The following is a 20,243-nucleotide window of genomic DNA, read 5'->3' as shown; positions in this document are numbered from 1 at the left end:
GTAGTAGTGGTAATGGTAATGATATGGTGGTGGTTGTAGTAGTAGTGGTCGTGATGACGATGTGGTTGTGGTGGTTGCAGTAGTAATGGTAGTGATGATTATGTGCTGGTGGTGGTGCAGTAGTGGTAGTGATAATGATGTGGTGCTGGTGGTTATATATATATATAATATATATATATATATATATATATATATATATAATATATATATAATATATATATATATATATATATAATATCCTTTCTTTAAAAAATATAGCCTTGTGGAGAACATTGTACTTATTTGAGTCAATAACAAAAATTGATACGGCGCACAACTCTACTGAAAGATTTGAAAATTAGAAATGTATTTTTTTTACAGATAGATAAACAGATAACTTGATTTCCTTTTATAATTTAAAGTCAGTTTGAAAGTTCGTTGAGTCAAACAGGTATCATAAAATACGTACCGTCGACACTAACACTCTTCTTAAAAACAACCAATAATATCGACACTAAAAAAATGTCAGTTTGGCGTTTTTACGTAAATCGTTGCATTCGAAATAATGTATTCACTTAATGTAAATGTTACTTCGAAGCTCGAAGAAATAAATTATAACGTGGAATTGAATGTAAGCTTCAATTTAATTACAAAAACAGATCAAAAGAACGTTTCGGGTTTCCCCTTTATCAACAAAACAGGATGAATAAAACACCACAGATGATGAGATAATGTGGTAGTGGCGTAGTTAAGATGAATAAACAGTAGTGGTAGTGATGCTATTGTGGTGGTGGTTGTAGTAGTTGAGGTAGTGATGATGTGGTGGTGGTTGTAGTAGTAGTGGTGGTGGTGGTTGTGGTAGTAGTGGTAATGATGATGATATGGTGGTGGTGGTTGCAGTAGTAGTGGTAGTGATGACGATGTGGTTGTGGTGATTGTAGTAGTAGTGGTAGTGATGATGATGTGCTGGTGGTGGTGTAGTAGTAGTGGTAGTGATAATGATGTGGGGCTGGTGGTTGTAGTAGTAGTGTTAGTGATGATATTGTGGTGGTGGTTGTAGTAGTAGATGATGTGGTGATTGGAAAACACATTACAGGTTATTATAATACATGATTACACACATTCTCTAACTTCATTTTTTGACAGCTTCATTGTGCCATAAATATACGTAACAGTTCTGAAACATTTTATTGTGGATTTTGATATTGTTTGTTGTTTTTCTTGTGTCGTTATGTTGACATAGAGACCGAATGAATGGTAATGACTACATTCTCAGCCAACAATAAAATGGCGCTGAATGCTTTCATTGGTGGACACTTTTTAGGCTTCGTACGTATTCTCATTCGTTTAATTCTATGATTTATACTTATATACCGACGTCCCTTATTTATTATTTTTGTATTTATTTTAAATTCCATTGTATTTATTTTCCAACAACAGTCTACATGTTTTTATATTTCAATTTCTAAACTGCATTACACAGTTCCTCCCCGCCTCCCCTCTTTTCACTTACTAACTAATTGCGCACTTTTTAGAAATATCTAGTATTCTATTTTAATTCGTGCTTCCTTACAAAGGAGCATACTAATTTCCTGCCAGCCAATGTTTTGTTTATTCATCTTAACTACGCCACTACCACATTATCTCATCATCTGTGGTGTTTTATTCATCCTGTTTTGTTGATAAAGGGGAAACCCGAAACGTTCTTTTGATCTGTTTTTGTAATTAAATTGAAGCTTACATTCAATTCCACGTTATAATTTATTTCTTCGAGCTTCGAAGTAACATTTACATTAAGTGAATACATTATTTCGAATGCAACGATTTACGTAAAAACGCCAAACTGACATTTTTTTAGTGTCGATATTATTGGTTGTTTTTAAGAAGAGTGTTAGTGTCGACGGTACGTATTTTATGATACCTGTTTGACTCAACGAACTTTCAAACTGACTTTAAATTATAAAAGGAAATCAAGTTATCTGTTTATCTATCTGTAAAAAAAAATACATTTCTAATTTTCAAATCTTTCAGTAGAGTTGTGCGCCGTATAATTTTTGTTATTGACTCAAATAAGTACAATGTTCTCCACAAGGCTATATTTTTTAAAGAAAGGATATTATATATATATATATATATATATATATATATATATATATATATATATATATATATATATATATATATATATATATATATATATATATATATATATATATATATAAGGTCCCCTGCCCATATAAGGCCCACCTTTTTTATTTGATGGCCTGTGTCCACCAATACATTTTCTTTTTAACACTTTGTGTTTTTTACAACTGCACTTGGTTTATAAAGGACATAACAAAAGGCAAAAAGGCATTTTATAAGTTTTGTGTTATTTATTTAGAACAACTTTGGAAATAAGTCAAGTGGGCCTTAATAAGGCAAGTATGCCCTAATAAGGCCCATCACAAAAATCACCATACAACACCATAAGAACAACATAAACAGTTTCTAGGCTTGTAACAACATCATTATAAATCTAATTGTCACATTCTGGGCAAACAAAAGAGTCGTCAGCCTTGGTCAACCCGACACAATCTTCATGATACCATACACTACAGCTTTCACAGCTCCGCATGTCTTCAATTTTGGTATCTTGGCACACGGGACAGCACCAACCACTTTCTGTTTGTGTTGTTTTCTTCGCCTTCTCCTTCCCTTTGCCATTCCCCTTCCCCTTTCCACCATTTCCAGTTTTTTCAGTTTCAAACAATGATTTTGAAATTACAGTAGCTCTGTAGTTGATGCTTTTCTTTCTCACGACAGATCTCTTCTTTTTAGTTGGTGTTTTCATGAGATCACAAAAACTTACATTTGTAGAGGGTGATGGTAAAACTGGGGCTGAAGTCGTTGGCATTGACATTGCCAAAGGCTGAGAAGGCTTCTCTGTGCCTGGTGTCGCAGCTGGAGCAGACACTGAAGGCTGTGGTTGCAGTGTGGCTTCAGCTGATGACGTTGATGGTTGTTGTTGTGTGGCGTCAGCTGACGTCAAAGGTTGAGGTGGTTCATTGTCGTCAATTTGAGTGGCTTCACTTGGAGCAAAAGCATGGTCTGGGATTGCATTTTTGTTGAATGGGTATATTCCGCACGTGCGAAACCCACTTGTGAGTTTCCCATTGTCATGCATTTCATCCAAACAGGGGTGAACACCTTCCCAAACACGTCTTTTGAGAGTGTTCTATCAGGACGAGTCCTCCAGAATTCCAACACCTGCTTGTCCCAGTGATGCTCAAAGGAGCGGAATACAGCAGTATTCAGAGGCTGCAGTTCATGCATCGTGTTTGACGGCAGACAGAAAAGCGTGATGTCATATTTGACTGCCTCGTCCAGAATATCCATTGACAGATGACATTTTGCTCCATCCAAAATCAGAAGCACTCTACCGGCCGGTTTAAACTTAGAAAAGTGTTTCAGCCACTTGACAAACACTTCATGTGTCATGCTGCCCTTCTCTGCCATTTCAAAGCATGACAGAGGAGGGAGGTCATCACCATATTGTTACTTTCTATTCTTTCCCTTGAAAATGATCATCGGGGAACCGCAATCCCCACTGCAGAAAAACATGCAACAATAGTCACGTTTTCACCATCCTCTGGTGCTACCAAATGTACCCGTTTGTGGCCTTTGGCAGCAATCACTCTTTGTTGATGGTGGAGATATAGTTGGCAACCTTTCTCGTCCAAATTGAAGATGTGATCTGGCTGATTAAACAGATCAAGGTCTTTCATAGTTTCCTCAAGTTTAGTGAAGTGATCATTCACAATGAATCTGTTAAGTTTCTGTGCTCGTGCCTGATTCATTGCTTGTGCTTTCTGGCACTCAACCGTGGATGGCGTTTCATGAAAAGCCGAAACCACTTTTCTCCTGCAAGATTCGATGTGAAAGGGTGAGAAATATTGTTTTTGGCAACATAATTAAAGACATGGCTCCTGATCATCTTTGCGGTGAATGGCATGCCCAGAGACGCAAACCGGATGATGCGATTCACGAGCATTAATTCTTCCTCCGAAGACAATATAGTTTTTCGTCCAAGTCTCTTTTCGGTGGATCCGCTGGACAAATGGTTCCGGAGGGTTCTTCTAGGAATACCGAAACGAGTTGATGCCTCGTGCACAGAGATACCCCCACCGTCTCCTCTGTTGACGGCTCTCATTGCATTCTCCATATCTTCCTGGGACCACTTTGCTCTGCGCGTCGAAGCCATTGATCGGGATCAAACTGAAAATATAGAGAAGACATAGATTGATTTAGCTTTGAATTTGGCGAAAAACTTGTGTTGTGTGTCTCTACAATTGTTTTTGATAATTATTAATAAACAATTAACAACCCCCTGAACAAATAGCATGTTAAATTGAGTCTCAAACACAAACTTTCCAATGTGCCTTAATAAGGCCCACCAGGGATTCTAGGCGGGCCTTAATAGGGCATACCCTAGCAAGTCAATTCTTCATACTTTGTCACATGAACACTTGACTAAGCTTAAATTTTTTGAAGTAAATCAAGTTATAAAAACCTTTTAAACTGAAATATATGTCTATGATTGTTAATATTAACTTATACTTACGTAAACTGGCTGTCGAATGGGTTCTTGACAAACTTTCTTGTCAAAACAATTGTAAACAAACACACTTCTTGCCTTGGGCGATGATGCGCATCGATCAGGGAAACGAAACTTCGTTTATCGTTTACATTTATCTCTAGGTTGCCGGAAGTGTTAAGGTTTTTCACTTTATGAACCACAATTTTATGGTACAGGGGGGTGGGCCTTATTTGGGCCTGGGCCTTATTTGGGCAGGGGACCTTATATATATATATATATATATATATATATATATATATATATATATATATATATATATATATATATATATATATATATATATATATATATATATATATCTGTTATACCAATTGGTTTGAAATATAATTATTTTGCATTTAAATTGATTTCTATAATTGTAATGACTTATACCCATGTATATTCTTGAAATGAATTATGTGTATTGATGATATTTGTTTACTATTCTGTTATGAAACCTTCAAAAGAAAAGCATAAAAAATATCTATCCACTTTTGTGTAATTTTATGTTCTAGCCTTGATAATGCAGAGGGATTTCCGCAGGGAATTTATGAACTTAAAATAATGTAACTGGAAACCAAAATGCCATATTCAACGTGCACGTAAGGGAGCGTTCACATATTACGTCATCAAAAATTTGCCCTTTTTAGACCCCCCCCCCCCCCCCAAGTCATCACTTGTCATCATTGACCTGACCCCCCCCCCCTCCCCCAACAGATGATGACGTCATCTAATTTAATAAAAACTAAAAGATAACTTTAATTTCACAATATTTATTATTCATTTTTCAAACCATAAACATTGATTATCAACGTTTGATAAAACACATTCAGACATTTTATTAATTTCAGAAACTGTTGATAATTTATGTTTTACGATACAATGGGGACATAAAATTTAAATTTGCAAAGATAAAATCTAACAAACATTATTTAAATTAGGCTACTTGGTGCAGGTGCTATTAAAAAAAATTTTTCAGAAAGTGTAATTTAAAATAGTATAGGTGGCAAATTATTTTATAGCATATTAGTCTTTTGGAATGAATTTCTGTTTCAATTTCCAAACATAAAATTAATTGATTCAAAAATGTTTCTGCCTTGGACCTCTGGCAATGTACTATAAATAGTATCATCAATTTCATCTTCATCGTCATCACTTTTTCCCATTTGCTGTTCTTCTTTTTGCTAATTTATTTGGAATGCCATTTTTGAAGCTCTTGCATTTAATAAAATAGGCCTAATTTGCCTATGTTTTGATGACATCATCTTGGGTCTGACCCCCCCCCCCCCCATGTCAACACATGTCAACATTTGGTAGACCTCCCCCCCCTCCCCCCCTAGCTGATGACGTAAACTGTGAACGCTCCCTAATTAAATACATTTTATAAATTAATCCTCTGATTACATTGTTAATATTATAAAGATTCATTCAATAATAAACACATTGGTCTGAATCTTTGATAATTTTAATTTATCTATATTTGCATTCTAACAAAAATTCTGCAATTGATTTGTTGATTATTTTTCATACATTTTGAAATATCTGGTATGAATGCAAAATAAATTGTGTACTAGAGAGAACTCAAAATATGCTTTGAGATTTAAAGATTTTTGTGTCTTAGTTTTTCACTCTTGAGTTAGAGGAGGAGACGGGGAGGGCGGGGGGGCGGAGGGATTGATATTCTACTGCTGACTGTTAACTGTTATGTTCTACATTGGATTCACACACTTGCATCATAATTTGTCCTTTTCATGCTGCCTTGTATCATTGCTTGCAATGGGGTCTTTTGATCTGCCGTGGTGGGCCGGGACGGTTTCCTTGCAGTGTCCTCCTGGTTGGGGTTCCTGGCCTCCCATAGTGGGCAGGGTGGCATGAACTGTGCCTTCTTTCCCCTTATATCTGTTTTCCAATTTGCTTTGGAATGAGATTACTAGGTTTTGCCCTGGCCCTGGCCATAGTGCTTGACTGGGAAGGAAACAGTCAACTGCATAGTTATTGTTTTGGGAGATGATATTTTTTTCCTTGTAAACCATCTCTCTGTTATGTATTGTTATATTTATTATTTTGAATGTATAATGTAAGCATTTGAGTGTATTCCTCTTAGTGGGATACTGCGCTGGTTTCTGGGTGAGACATTTAGTATTTAGGTGCTCTCAAACTAAGCTTGGACTCTACATATCTGTTCCCTATTTGAACCCTTCGCCTCTGTCTTACTTTTTCCTCAAGTCCTTTTAATTGTAATTCTAGAATCTTTTCACTATCCAATTTTCTTCCTTTATACTGGCGCTGATATGACCTACAAGCGCCGTAAAACCCTTAAAAACAAACAAACCATTGCAGTGTCTTCTTTCTTCCTTTATTTGTTTGCCCTTTATTACTTTATTGCATGTTGTATTCTGTCTTTATCCTTGAATGACATTACCTACTTGGTTTTGTCCTAGCCCTTTTTGGAATCCTGTCGTGAGGGATAACACTCATATAGTTCCGTTATTATTTGGAAGATATTTTTTTCCCTTATAATCATCTTGTTACATATATATATATATATATATATATATAATATATATATATATATATATATATATATATATATATATATATATATATATTTATGTAAATTAATGTTTAATATTTTTAGATAAAATATAAAGTTTTGAGAATGTCCTTCTCCGCGGAAGGCTGATTCTGGGTAGGGCTTTGTTGGGGGCTAGGTCATCCATCCCACTATCTATTGTCCTTTTCTAGTTTACCTAAGCCTCATCCTCAGTCAATTTTGGGGGTAATGATAAAGAGAGGCATGATCCTACAGCTCATGTTGTTATTTACTGATTCGTATAGAATTCCTCATAAACCATCTGATGGACCCCATATGTTTTTATAAATCTAATATTCTATAATATCCTTAGCTTATTGGACTCGTTAATCCATAGTCAAGAGACTTTTACTATTAGATGACGATTAGGCGGAACCTTATAGAATTCTGCCACCCGGCTCCAGTGCGCCGTATTGCAGAGCGTGCTGGAATTCGTTATACACCAGCGAGTACTGTTTAATAAAATGTTAGAATAATTTGTAATGATTTTAAGGGGGTTTGCACCGCCTTATTCCTAGTTAAATTCTACGCCACTAAAAGTAAAAGGTTATAGATTTTCATTTAGTTAGGCACCCACAAGAAAGGAAGACAAAGGGGCTAATTCGACGTGCACTTATTTGCAGGTCTGATAACCCAATTCCTTATGGGCTCATTGTCGTAATGGAAACCTCCAAAAAAAAAAATGACCCAAAATATTATCCATTACAACAATGTCAGGCTTGCCTACCAGTATGATTTACATATTTTAACAAACAAAGCCTAAATATTGAATACAATATGGTCGCAGTTGGTCGGCAAGTCTGCAATTTTAAACTAGGCCCATAAGTGGATTCGGATGTCAGACCTGTATGTAGGTTACACGTCTGGCTAATTTAAACAGGGGATCAGGAGTTTATGCAAGAGAAATCCGCCAGGGTCCAGATCGAAACTACCAAAAGTTGCGCCCTGATACTGATACTAGTAAAAGTAAAAGACCCTACCGATAGGACATATTCAGATGACTAAAAATGATATCAATGATATTTATAAGATAAATGCACAAACAATGGAGAAATGACTTCATGGCAAAATGATGTATGTAGTTCCATTAAAAACAAACAAAAAAAAAAAACAAACAAAAACAGGGGCATTATGTCTAAGGCAAATGGAAAACAACTGAAAAGGGGGAATGAAGGGGTGGACCACTTTAGAAACAAACGTCCAAGGAGTTGATGTTTCCCGCTCGAATCGTAAAATTACGTCCATAATCCATAAATCAAGAAGTTGTGAGTAAGTAATCATTTTTTCCAAAACAATTATTCGGTATATACTAAATTTTTATTGGTAACAGTAACATCCGATTTCCAAACATCTTTCGTCATTCAAAAACAATATTGTGCCAAAGAGAGAGAGAGAGAGAGAGAGAGAGAGAGAGAGAGAGAGAGAGAGAGAGAGAGAGAGAGAGAGGAGAGAGAGGGAGAGAGGAGAGAGGAGAGAGAGAGGAGAGAGAGAGAGAGAGAGAGAGAGAGAGAGAGAGAGAGAGAGAGAGAGAGACTAATGGTATAAGTATAAAGATTTTTATCTGCTTGGGTCAGTTAATTTCATGTGCTCTACTGTAACTGTAATACAAAAGGAATGTTCCCGTGGTTCCAGTTTTAAGATGCAAGATCTCCAAAAAAATTATCAGAAAACATAACCTTGCTTGATTTTTACGTTGTGTCTGAGCTCGAGTCAGTTTGATTGTTTACATTTGCATCACTAATACTCCGTGATTGTCTTATAAATTTCAAAATAACCCCTTGAATTTCAATTTTACACTCCATTTTGTATAATTCATCCGTCACACATTTAAGATCTGGAAGAAGACTTTTAAGAAAAAGTTCATCATGATCTTCCTCTACAAAATTAGAGGAATCCTGGTAGGAATTTAAAACATCATTATGCAGCTCACCACTGCCACAGTTATTATTGTCATAACTTGACGATTGGCCTGGGGTGTCGTCCTCCTCGCCATTGTTATTATTAGTATTGCTATTATTATCGTCACAGTGTGTAGCAGCGAAAGTACGTTTCCGTCGAGATCTTTCCGATACTCGAGTAGGTTGTTCTTCTTCCAATGCGTCAAAAGGTATGGACTCATCATCAGATGATTGTTGAGACTTAATGTAAGCAGCGCTTACAATCGAGGCAGATTCCATGTCTTCAGCGCATGCTGGATCATAATCTAGCTTCACTGATTTCGACGACGAAGCAGATTTTGGGTCTAGAAAGTCACGCAAGAATAAGAGATTATTGTAGAAGCACCATCTGACTTTCTTGGGGGGTCCATTGCCAGCTTGGACAGCTCTGTACTGCCTCGTGAAATAATCCCTGAGAGCAGACCATTTCCTTCTTGCTGAAATTTCTGAAATATAATAATAAAGGAAATATTTTTTTCAAAATCCATGTAACATCGCATAAACTGGCTCATATCAATCCCACGTTATACCCCTCACTCCCGTGCCGCTGAGCCACACTGACCCCCCCCCCCCCCCCCAATCATCATCACCAACAACATTATTGTCGTCACCATCATCTTATCATAATCATCGTTAGGCCTATCATCATCAGCGTCATGGTTGTCACCATCATTATCATCATCACAAAAATCATCGTCACCATCAACATTATCACCACCAGCATCATCCTCATCACCATCATCATATCATCTTCACCATCATCATCAGCTCCATCGTCACCAGTCAACTTGGTCATCATTGTCATCGTCATCGCCGTCATCATTGCCATCGGCATTGTCATCAGTTAACATCAAGATCGTCATAAAAGTCATTATTCGCGCGTTTCTGTCGATGTATTCTATAACTGAATACTTTGAGATAATTTTGTATCGAGGTGTTGCACGTGTGTATTGTAGGTTTGTGAGCGTGTTGCGTGTGTATGCCAGTGTGTAAATACACAGTGTTAATATTATTGTTTAGTGTCTCTATGGTTTCTGTTTATTTATGTGGATGTATTCTCGTATCATAGGCAAATGTATTTGAGCAATGTTTACCTCACATCGATGTGTACATATATATGCAAATAAGTGCACATCGCCTCACATGAATTGCCATTTTTTGTTGTTGGACAATAAAAATGATGATGATGATTATGATTATTATTATGATTATTATGATTATTATTATTATTATTATTATTATTATTATTATTATTATTATTATTATTATCACTATCGCCACTATTATTATTATTACCTATTGTTGACATCGTCAGCACAATCACCTTATTCATCGCCATCATCATGATCGCCATTATTATTATAATTATCATCATCATTATCATCATTATTTTAATATTATATATTATTATATTATTATTATTATTATTATTATTATTATTATTATTATTATTATTATTATTATTATTATTATTATTATTATTATTATTATTATTATTATTATTATTATTATTATTATTATTATCATCATTATTACATTATTACTATTATTATATTATTATTATTATTATTATTATTATTATTATTATTATTATTATTATTATTATTATTATTATCATTATTAACATTATTACTATTATTATTATTATTATTATTATTATTATTATTATTATTATTATTATTATTATTATTATTATTATTATTATTATTATTATTATTATCATTATCATCTACTTACCATCGGTGCCAATTTCCTCAGCTATATCCCCCCACGCATTATTGGTGAAATTTCGATTTCCATATAACTTGTGTGTCCTGTCATACAATAGTTGCCTTTTCTTTACTGCTAATATCAGTTCATGAGGATCAATCTCCGGTGACATGTCCGAACAAACAAAAAACAATATTTTTTCCCTCAATATCTAAAATCAAAACAAAACGTCATTTAGAGTTTTTAATCAGTGTATTTTATAAAGAAAATTTCTAGGTTTAAATAACCGCTAATCAAGACGCTGCTTGAAATAAATACTGTGAATCATGAAACATAATTAATTTATTATAGTAAACTCCCGATGAAAATAATATCCGCAACCTTCAACTGACAGAAAATGGCGACGGTAATATAACTGTACGCTTAGTGTCTGCTTTCGCTTTACCTTGCGGTAACACAGTCCTTAACACCAGACAATTTTTTGAGGGAATGCCAAATCAGATAAATACCAGAATAACATATTTTTGGAATTGAAATGTCATTGTTTATTGGATTCCCTTATTACTTATTTTAAAATGTAGACATTAATGTTATTATATAATGCCCTGAGTAAATACGGCGATACCAAATTGGATAGTTGGTCTGATTCGATTGATTAGATCATTGTGTCAAAATCAGTAGCCTTTTTATCTGTTTGGCAAAACCCATCGTTATATGAAATTATAATATATGTTATAATTCATCTATTTCAGCATAACATATATTGATAGAGACAAAAAATTTGGAACATAATTCATCCTTTCTTGCTAGTAATATTCCTGGGGCGCAGGATTCTTTCCAACGAATTGACACAAGTTTCAGCAATTAAAATAAATTATCAAGAAAAACATCAATAAATAAACGGGGTAAAAATTAAATAATGATAGACCGAGAGATCCTAAATAAATCGGTACAGAATTAGAGAAACAAATGCGGATTTTGAATATAGAAATGCCAACTTGGCAATTGTGCACACATCGCATTCACTGCAACACACTGGCCTTCTACAACATACAACGTACGTTGTGGCACGGTGGAGTCGGGTCGGGCCGACACAACGCTTCAGACTTTCATGAGGAAAAAAAGTACGATCTCCGGCGGAGGACGTGAGAGGTCGGCTATCGTGACAGACGGCTTATGACTCGATGGCAAAGAAATCGGTGTACGACGGTGACCGGTGACAGCAGAAGCGGGTGTGTTCCAATGACATGGACATGGTAGTTTAGCTTATTGTGATTTGGTTATAATAATAATAATAATAATAATAATAATAATAATAATAATAATAATAATAATAATAATAATAATAATCATAATAATAATAATCATAATAATATAATAATAATAATAATAATAATAATAATAATAATAATAATAATAATAATAATAATAATAATAATAATATAATAATAATAATAATAATAATAATAATAAATAATAATAATAATAATAATAATAATAATAATAATAATAATAATAATAATAATAATAATAATAATAATAATAATAATAAAAATAATAATAATAATAATAATAATAATAATAATAATAATAATAATAATAATAATAATAATGATGATGATGATGATGATGATGATGATTGACGATGATGATTGATAATAATAATAATAATAATAATAATAATAATAATAATAATAATAATAATAATAATAATAATAATAATAATAATAATAATAGTAATAATAATAATAATAAATTCTACGCAATGCCGTGTAAATCACGATAAATGTGACCTATCGCCTCAAAACGGTTGTCGGGGTGAACCCAATAATAATAATAATAATAAATTCTTCGCAATGCCGTGTAAATCACGATAAATGTGACCTATCGCCTCAAAACGGTTGTCGGGGTGAACCCAATGCCAAAAAGTCCATTAAAGTTCAAGTCGGGCTCCCGTACCGTCGTCGTGTGGCGAGGTCTGGGGATATCCTGGTTTTCTTCTGGCGTTGGACGATCGTTCAGATTCGAGTTAACTTGTTAACAATTCTGTTGACTTCAAGGAAGCACATGAACTTAACTCAAATCTAACGATTTCACGATAAATTCGGTTTTCAGCATTCAAACGTCTTCAAGTGTTGGGTCACAGATGTGAATAATAACAACAAATTATAAAGTTAGAAAATTGCCAGAATAAGAGAGGGAATATAAACTATTATAATACAATTGCCTACTCTCACTCATTTTTCTGAACAAAACGTCAAATACGGTGATGGAATGGAAATAATAGTAACAATGAGGAGCTCTTGTTCTCCCAAAGATAATCAGATCCTTTTGTTGTCTTTTTCCTATTTAAAATTAATATTTTAAAATTGTGACCCACCGTCTCTAAACGGTATTATGTCGGGATGACTCGGGTACAAAAAATTGAATTTATTGACAAAAACATGAAACTTGGGGTTTGTTTCGATTTGTTATGTTAGAGACTGAAGACAATTTCTCACAATGCAAAAGCTCAAAAATTGGTATTTACTATCGATTTAATTCTAAAGTCACTTTTCGGGGTCCAATTCATCCCGACATAATACCGTTTCGAGACGAAGGGTCACAATTATCTTTTCTGTTTCTGTAGTAATTGTATTTTAAATGCTTTGTCAGTTGACATATAAAAATAATAATAATAATAATAATAATAAAAATAATAATAATAATAATAATAATAATAATAATAATAATAATAATAAAAATAATAATAATAAAATAATAATAATAATAAATAATAATATAATAATAATGTTTTGATAGTGTAATTTACAAATACGTATTAAATGTTTTGAACATACAAACCTCAGACCATCTGATTACCGGTCTGACGTACTACCATTACACCACAGAGGCTCCCGATAGTTGGGACAATCAATTGTCCTACGCGTTTTACGCTGTTAACCCTCGCTTGTATCAAACAACACATACATTGAACAGAGAGGACGGGGACGAAGGCATTTCAGTTGCTCCATTTTATTTTTTGAAAATATCAAATTAAGAAATTTTAAGGAGCAGGCAGCCTTATGAAGAATTTGGGTATTAAAATTGTCCCAACTATCGGTAGTCTCTGTGGTGTAATAGTAGCACGTCTGACCGGTAATCAGAAGGTCTGAGGTTTGATCCCCAGTTGAGGTCGATTGATCTTAAGGCCACACAGCGCAGCGGCGGGTGATCGAACTCGGTACCTATCGGTTACAAAGCAAAGACTGTACCGCTGAGCCACCTGCCCCGTAGCACGGAAGGTTTTGGATTCAAAACCCTTATTTATTGGCCAAACGATGATACTTCGCGTAAAATCCAGACAGTCAGGAGAATACTCATTAATTGATAATCATGGAAAGTGCTCGGTCTTACCCATGTCCAGGCGCCAATTCGTTCACCACAGAGAGAAATTTAAACCAGTCACCCACACCGAATACCATGGAGTGACCCAAGATAAAGACACAAGATGGAGCAATCACATACAGAGCATCAGGAGCAGAGCCAAAGACCTTCTGAATATGAATTTAATAAAACAAGCAACAAAGTGACAAGATTAGCTGCCTACAAAGCGCTTGTACGGCCAATCCTTGAGTGCGTTGAATCATGTCAAGTCCTGAATACAGCCGATTTTGAGAAAACACAAAGACGCGATATCCACTAAGTAGCCAATAATATAAACATTATGACACTAACTCAGACACCATTAGCATCAGTGGTCACTTCGTTTACCAGCGACACACAATCTGAAGTTTCATAAATTTTTATTGGATGAAAACTCCATGAAGTATGTCCAGCAGAGGGTTTTAATTTTGGGGTCGTCTGCACTGTTCACTGTCCAAACCCCATACAAAAGATTCGCCGACAACCCCCCCCCCCCCCCCCCACACACACACACACACACACGGGTCACACGGGAGGGCAAAGGTGTAAACCCCGGTTGACCGTCACGAGACCATCTCGGGTATAGAGCCAACGAGCCACATGAGCTGCGCGTCCCGGTGTGTGACTAAATTTGATCCAATCCGGTGCCCGAATAGCAGCCGCTATCCCGAGCGCCACACTACTTCGATATGATGGTTCAAATTCAGCACAGTCAATGGCGAAGCGGTCTGCCGCCTCGCCAAATAATACCGCGTTCGTGTCGCCAGGGTCGTCGGCAAATTCGAGAAAAAAGCAAGCGTCCCTCTACACCTTCGATTCGCGGCCTGCCGAAGAGAAAATGCGATGTCGGGGCTAGCGACCTGAAGCATATAGTGTCCTTGAACATCGAGAGCCAGAGTATGGCAAAAAAATTAGCTTTTGTCAAAGCTACTGGCCGACCACAGCGTAGACATCCTCCTGTTATAGGAGACCAACCTTTACTCAGGCGCGCAATCTTCCCGATTCCAGATACCAGGCTATACGGTGGCGAGGACACTTCGAGGCTCAAAGGAGGGGTTAGCGTTTACGCTAAAGACCCATCGAAGGTAAGGGTCATAGAAAGCGTAACGGACAGCAATGGGGTGAACCGAATTTCCGTGGAAGTAGGTGGACTGTGTTTGCATAATATCTACAAACCACCTAGAGCGACTTGGACTACACCACCGGTACCGGTGGTCAGCCATCCTTCCATCTGTCTGGGAGACTTTAATAGCCACCATCACGAATGGGGCTACCGAGACTGCAACGAGGCAGAAAGACAACTCCGCTCATGGATGGACTGTAATGATCTACACCTAGTGTACGATCCTACAGCCAAGGGACCTGTACCCGCCATAAGAAGGAGTATACTCCAGACCTCACCCTCGTTACCAAAGACGCGAATGGTGAACCGCTGCAGGTGAAGCGAACAGTCCTCGGGGACTTTCCGCATAACCAGCACAGGCCGGTTCTTGTCACAGCCGGGGCGACAATACCGAGGGTGCAGTCTCTCCCACTTTGCAGATGGAACTTCAGGAAGGCTGACTGGGAGGAATTCAGTTCCTATATCGAGCAGGTCTGCCCTGCCATTCCTCCCAAGTCCGAGAATATAACCAGATTTAGCAGGCTACTGGTTAAGAGCGCTCAACGTTCTATTCCACGGGGCAAACGGAAATTCTACACCCCTTGCTGGACAGCAGAGTAGGAAGAGCTGTACAAAGAATACCAGCAGACCCAGTCCCAGGACGTAGCCGATAGACTACTTCAGTCTCTGGCAGAGGGAAGGAAGCAACGGTGGCAGGAGACCGTGGAAAGTCTCGACTTTACACACTCCAGCCGCCACGCTTGGCGTCTGATAAAGAAATTGGACCCGGACCGGAATTACGCGAAGGCTGCACCGGAGTGTGAGGAAGACACAATTGCCAAGAACATTAAGAACCGTAGCAAACGGGTCCCTAATCAGGCTTTTGAGCGCGGTGTCCGCAAGGCGTACCGTACGATTTTGGACTCGCTACCTGCGGAGGAGTCGGACTGGACGGCCCCGTTCAGTCCCCGTGTAGTGGGTGCAGCCATTAGCGATGTAAAGAACGGCAAAGCAGCAGAGATAGATGGTGTATATCCCGATACGGTGACGCATCTGGGCCCCAGGGCACGGGCCTGGCTGGCAGAGGCAATGTCCGACGTCCTTGCAAAAGGAAAGCTTCGACAAGTGTGGAAGCATGCGAAGATAGTTGCCATCCTGAAGCCCGGGAACCCAGCGAAGGAGGACGACAGTTACAGACCCATATCTCTGCTGAGCTGTCTTTACAAATTGTTGGAGCGTGTTCTATTAAACCGATGGGGGCCGGTCCTAGACGCTGCCCTGCCACCCGAGCAGGCGGGCTTCAGGGAAGGGAGGTGCACCACGGAGCAGGTCATTGCCCTTACAGAGCATATTGAGCATGGGTTCGAGAGAAAACAGCAAACAGGTGCTGTCTTTATAGACCTATCAGCGGCTTACGATACGACCTGGTGCGAAGGGTTGATGCTCAAACTAGCAAAAATCATAAGGTGAAAAAAAAACCTTGAAGTTGTTCTCTTCGATCTTAGGGGAAAGACAATTCCACGTCGCGCTGGGAGACGCCACGAGCAAAGTAAGGGAATTGAAGAATGGGGTCCCTCATGGGTCAGTACTTGCGCCAATGTTGTTTAATGTTTACATTAGTGATATGCCGAACACTTCCTCCATGAGGCTGGGATACGCGGACGACTGGGCACTCCTTACTCAGAGTAAAGTGTGGACCCGTCTCGAGAGCGTACTCAGCGAGGACGTCACCAGACTCAAATGCTACTTCGACAAGTGGTACCTGAAGATGAACACTTCAAAAACCGTGGCCGCTGCAGCTGCACATACGAGATGGAAGTCGGTTTGGATGAATTCAATCCCACGTGGGGGCGGGGACGTAACCTCCTCTAAGTGTCTAAGCTTGGTGAGAAGTTGCCAGGCTTTGATACCAGTAAGAGGAGACACTGTGTGACTGCGAATCGGCTTCGGTTGAGGAGCTGCCTCATGACCAGTGCGCTTCATCGGTGGGGTCTTTCTACCTGTTCAACATGTACCCTGAGACGGCAGAGCATCTAGTCGAACGGTGTGTTGTGACGATGCTACCCGGCGGGTTTGCGGCGGTGCACGAATGCGGACCAGACTTTGCTGATTGGGTCGATCGTCATAACATAGTAGTGTGAAAACCATAAGAGGCAGCTTCTGCCGACAACCCTGTCGCCAGATTATACATTTCCTGTGGCATCTTATGACATCAGAGACAGGTAGAGTGTGTGGTTATCCTTTTGATAACAAGAGTTTTAGAACTTGTCTCCAGCGAGCATTCGTGATTTAGATAATTCCCTTTGATGCCAACTACGGACTAGGCAAAATGTTTCTTTTTCAACCTGTAATCATACTGATCATTACTGCTCAATGACTACAACTTTCTTGTATTTCGTTGTGTGTGTGTGTGTGTGTGTGTGTATATGTGTGTGTGTGTGTGTGTGCATGTGAAAAACCTTATGAAAAATAAATGAAAAAAAAAATTAAGAAAAAAGAATACATAAACACACAAGTACACACACACGTACACACACACACACACACACACACACACACACACACACACACACGAACACATACACAAAAGAATAAAAAGAACAATTCCTACTAGAAAACATTTTTGTTATCACTTATTTTCCTTTCTCAAAAATTTCAATTCCCCATTTAAAAAGGAATAGATCTACATCATCAAAAAATAAATTAATAAAAAAAGAGGAAATGTGAAAACAAATGGTGGAACCCGTGACAATGAAGAAATACATACGTAATAATAATAATAATAATAATAATAATAATAATAATAATAATAATAATAATAATAATAATAATAATAATAATAATAATAATAATAATAATAATAATAATAATAATAATAATAATAATAATAATAAAACTATTTCGACGCTTCCTGCATGGCAATATTCCAAGCAAAAGACGACTTCTCCCTTCTCCAGTGGTTAGAACTAAAGTAGACAAGATTAATACAATATCATCAAAGTATACTATAATTCTACGACAGAATAATAAACAGGAATCAAGGGTAAGAATGCGGTATTTCTATTAGCATGTCAAAATTAAATTGTTTGTAAGTGAATAGAGGTAGAGTTACAATCACATGGTGAAATCATGCAACTTGCTCTAACCCCCCCCCCCCCCCCCCCCCCCCCCGCCCTCTTTTTTTTTTTTTAAATGAGTGAACCAGTCACTTGATGTTATTACATGTTCAAATTAATGTCCTTGTATTTTTTTCTTCTTTTTGATTACTAAAACCTTATCATGGTTGCTTGTGAGATCCCATTTTTAGGAAGGCATAGTAATATTTCTAAACTTATACCGATTTGTTCCGGTTTTGTTTTTTTGTTTTGTTTTTTTGGTGTTTGACAGCGACTGCGACATTATTTTCTTTTTTCAGCGCCAGTAAAAAGGAAAATGCCAGCCAAAAAAATTAGATCTAAATTTAAAAGCACTAAAGAAAAAGTGACAAAAGGAGACTTGCTCAAATAGGGAACAGATGATTCCATGAGTTATCCACTGATGTGCCTATTTTGACGTTACCTAAAAGTCTCATCCAGGCATAAACATAATAATATGTGAATATAAGCATCTTCAGGTCAAATGTGTGTCGATGTACAGACACTTTTAAAAGTGTTTATGTATGTTTGGGCTTATACTTGTTACATGACTGAAAAACATTTATAAATTATGTATAATTTGAAAATTTATTTTATACAAAACAATATTAACACCAACTATTGCAGGCCTGTTTTGAAATGAATGCCGATTTGAATATATAACCAAAATCTGCAACAGGCAATGGGGCTCTTCACCAAAACCACTATACTGTATCATGATGTATATTAGAAGAACGAATGATTTATTATCAAAACAATGACAAAGGAATTAATTTTTATGTAAATAATGACATGGGAATGATTTGTTATGTAAATAATGACAAAGGAATAATTCATGTATAAAATGTCATAGGAATAATTTGTTATGTAAATAATGACAAAGGAAGAATTTATGTAAATAATAATATCATAGGAATGATTTGTTTGTTTTGTGGTTGTTTTTAAGGGTTTTACGGCGCTTGTAACACATTTAGGTTATATCAGCGCCAGTAAAAAGAAAGAAAATGGGATAGTAAAAAGTTCTAGAATTACAATTAAAGCATTCAAGAAAAAGTAAGACAAAGGGGAAATGGGAACAAATAGGGAACAAATAGGGATCAGATGTAGATTCCAAGAGCACACCATCAATGTACTTAGTTTGAGATCACCAATAAGTCTGGACACAAGCACGGCCCTCACTAAGAGGAACACACTCAAATGCTTACATTATAAATTCAAAATAACAAATATAATAGTACATAACAGAGAGATTTACAAGGAAACAAATATCATCTCTCATAACAATAAATATGCATTTGACTGTTTCCCTCCCAGCCGGGACTTCGGCCAGGGCCAGGACAAAACCAAGTAATCGCATTCCAAGACAAAGACAATGCAAGTTGGAAAACATATACGGGGATAGAAAACACAGTATGTACCTCCCTGCCCACTATGGAAGGTCAGGAACCCCACCCAGGGAATGATTTGTTACCAAGATAATTGCGGTTAAAATTAAAATGAAAGCATTAAAATTAAATATAAAATTAAAATAAATCACAGACCTGGTGCTAAAACAAACAAACAAAATCAAAACCAAACAAAACAAAACAAAAATCAATTACAAAAGAAAAAAAAATGGAAAAGTAAAATTGGACACATTTACAAAAGTTACATTTCTTTAAAAGAATGACCCCCCCCCCCCCCCCCCCCAAAAAAAAAAACAAAAAAAAAAAAAAAAAAAAAAAAAAAAAAAAAAAAAAAAACAAAACAAAACAAAACAAACAAA

General features: G+C 36.7%; 2 protein-coding genes across 2 annotated transcripts; both read right to left on the bottom strand.

The window, feature by feature from the left end:
- Positions 1 to 3,814: 3,814 nt before the first annotated feature.
- On the bottom strand, positions 3,815 to 4,222 carry LOC144975829 (uncharacterized). The gene has a single exon (XM_078920020.1). It carries the CDS (start codon positions 4,220 to 4,222, stop codon positions 3,815 to 3,817), a length of 408 nt encoding a protein of 135 aa, XP_078776146.1.
- Positions 4,223 to 8,677: 4,455 nt separating this feature from the next.
- LOC144974915 (uncharacterized) lies at positions 8,678 to 11,251 on the bottom strand. The gene is made up of 2 exons (XM_078918425.1): positions 10,865 to 11,251; positions 8,678 to 9,573 (listed from the first exon to the last, which is right to left on the bottom strand). Exons 1-2 carry the CDS (start codon positions 11,007 to 11,009, stop codon positions 8,879 to 8,881), a joined length of 840 nt encoding a protein of 279 aa, XP_078774551.1. The 5' UTR covers positions 11,010 to 11,251; the 3' UTR covers positions 8,678 to 8,878.
- Positions 11,252 to 20,243: the final 8,992 nt, after the last annotated feature.

Source organism: Berghia stephanieae, chromosome 6, assembly GCF_034508935.2.
Source record: "Berghia stephanieae isolate SIO BIC M18660-M18661 chromosome 6, UCSD_Bste_1.3, whole genome shotgun sequence".
Taxonomy (NCBI): Eukaryota; Metazoa; Mollusca; class Gastropoda; order Nudibranchia; family Aeolidiidae; genus Berghia; species Berghia stephanieae.
This window is presented reverse-complemented; position numbering and strand designations above follow the sequence as displayed.

Excerpts from the sequence above, each read along its gene's own strand:
- LOC144975829 (XM_078920020.1), bottom strand. The coding sequence starts at position 4,222 with ATGGCTTCGACGCGCAGAGCAAAGTGGTCCCAGGAAGATATGGAGAAT.
- LOC144974915 (XM_078918425.1), bottom strand. The coding sequence starts at position 11,009 with ATGTCACCGGAGATTGATCCTCATGAACTGATATTAGCAGTAAAGAAA. Across the intron at positions 9,574-10,864 it reads TGAGGAAATTGGCACCGATG|AAATTTCAGCAAGAAGGAAA; the intron begins GTAAGTAGATGA and ends ATTATATTTCAG.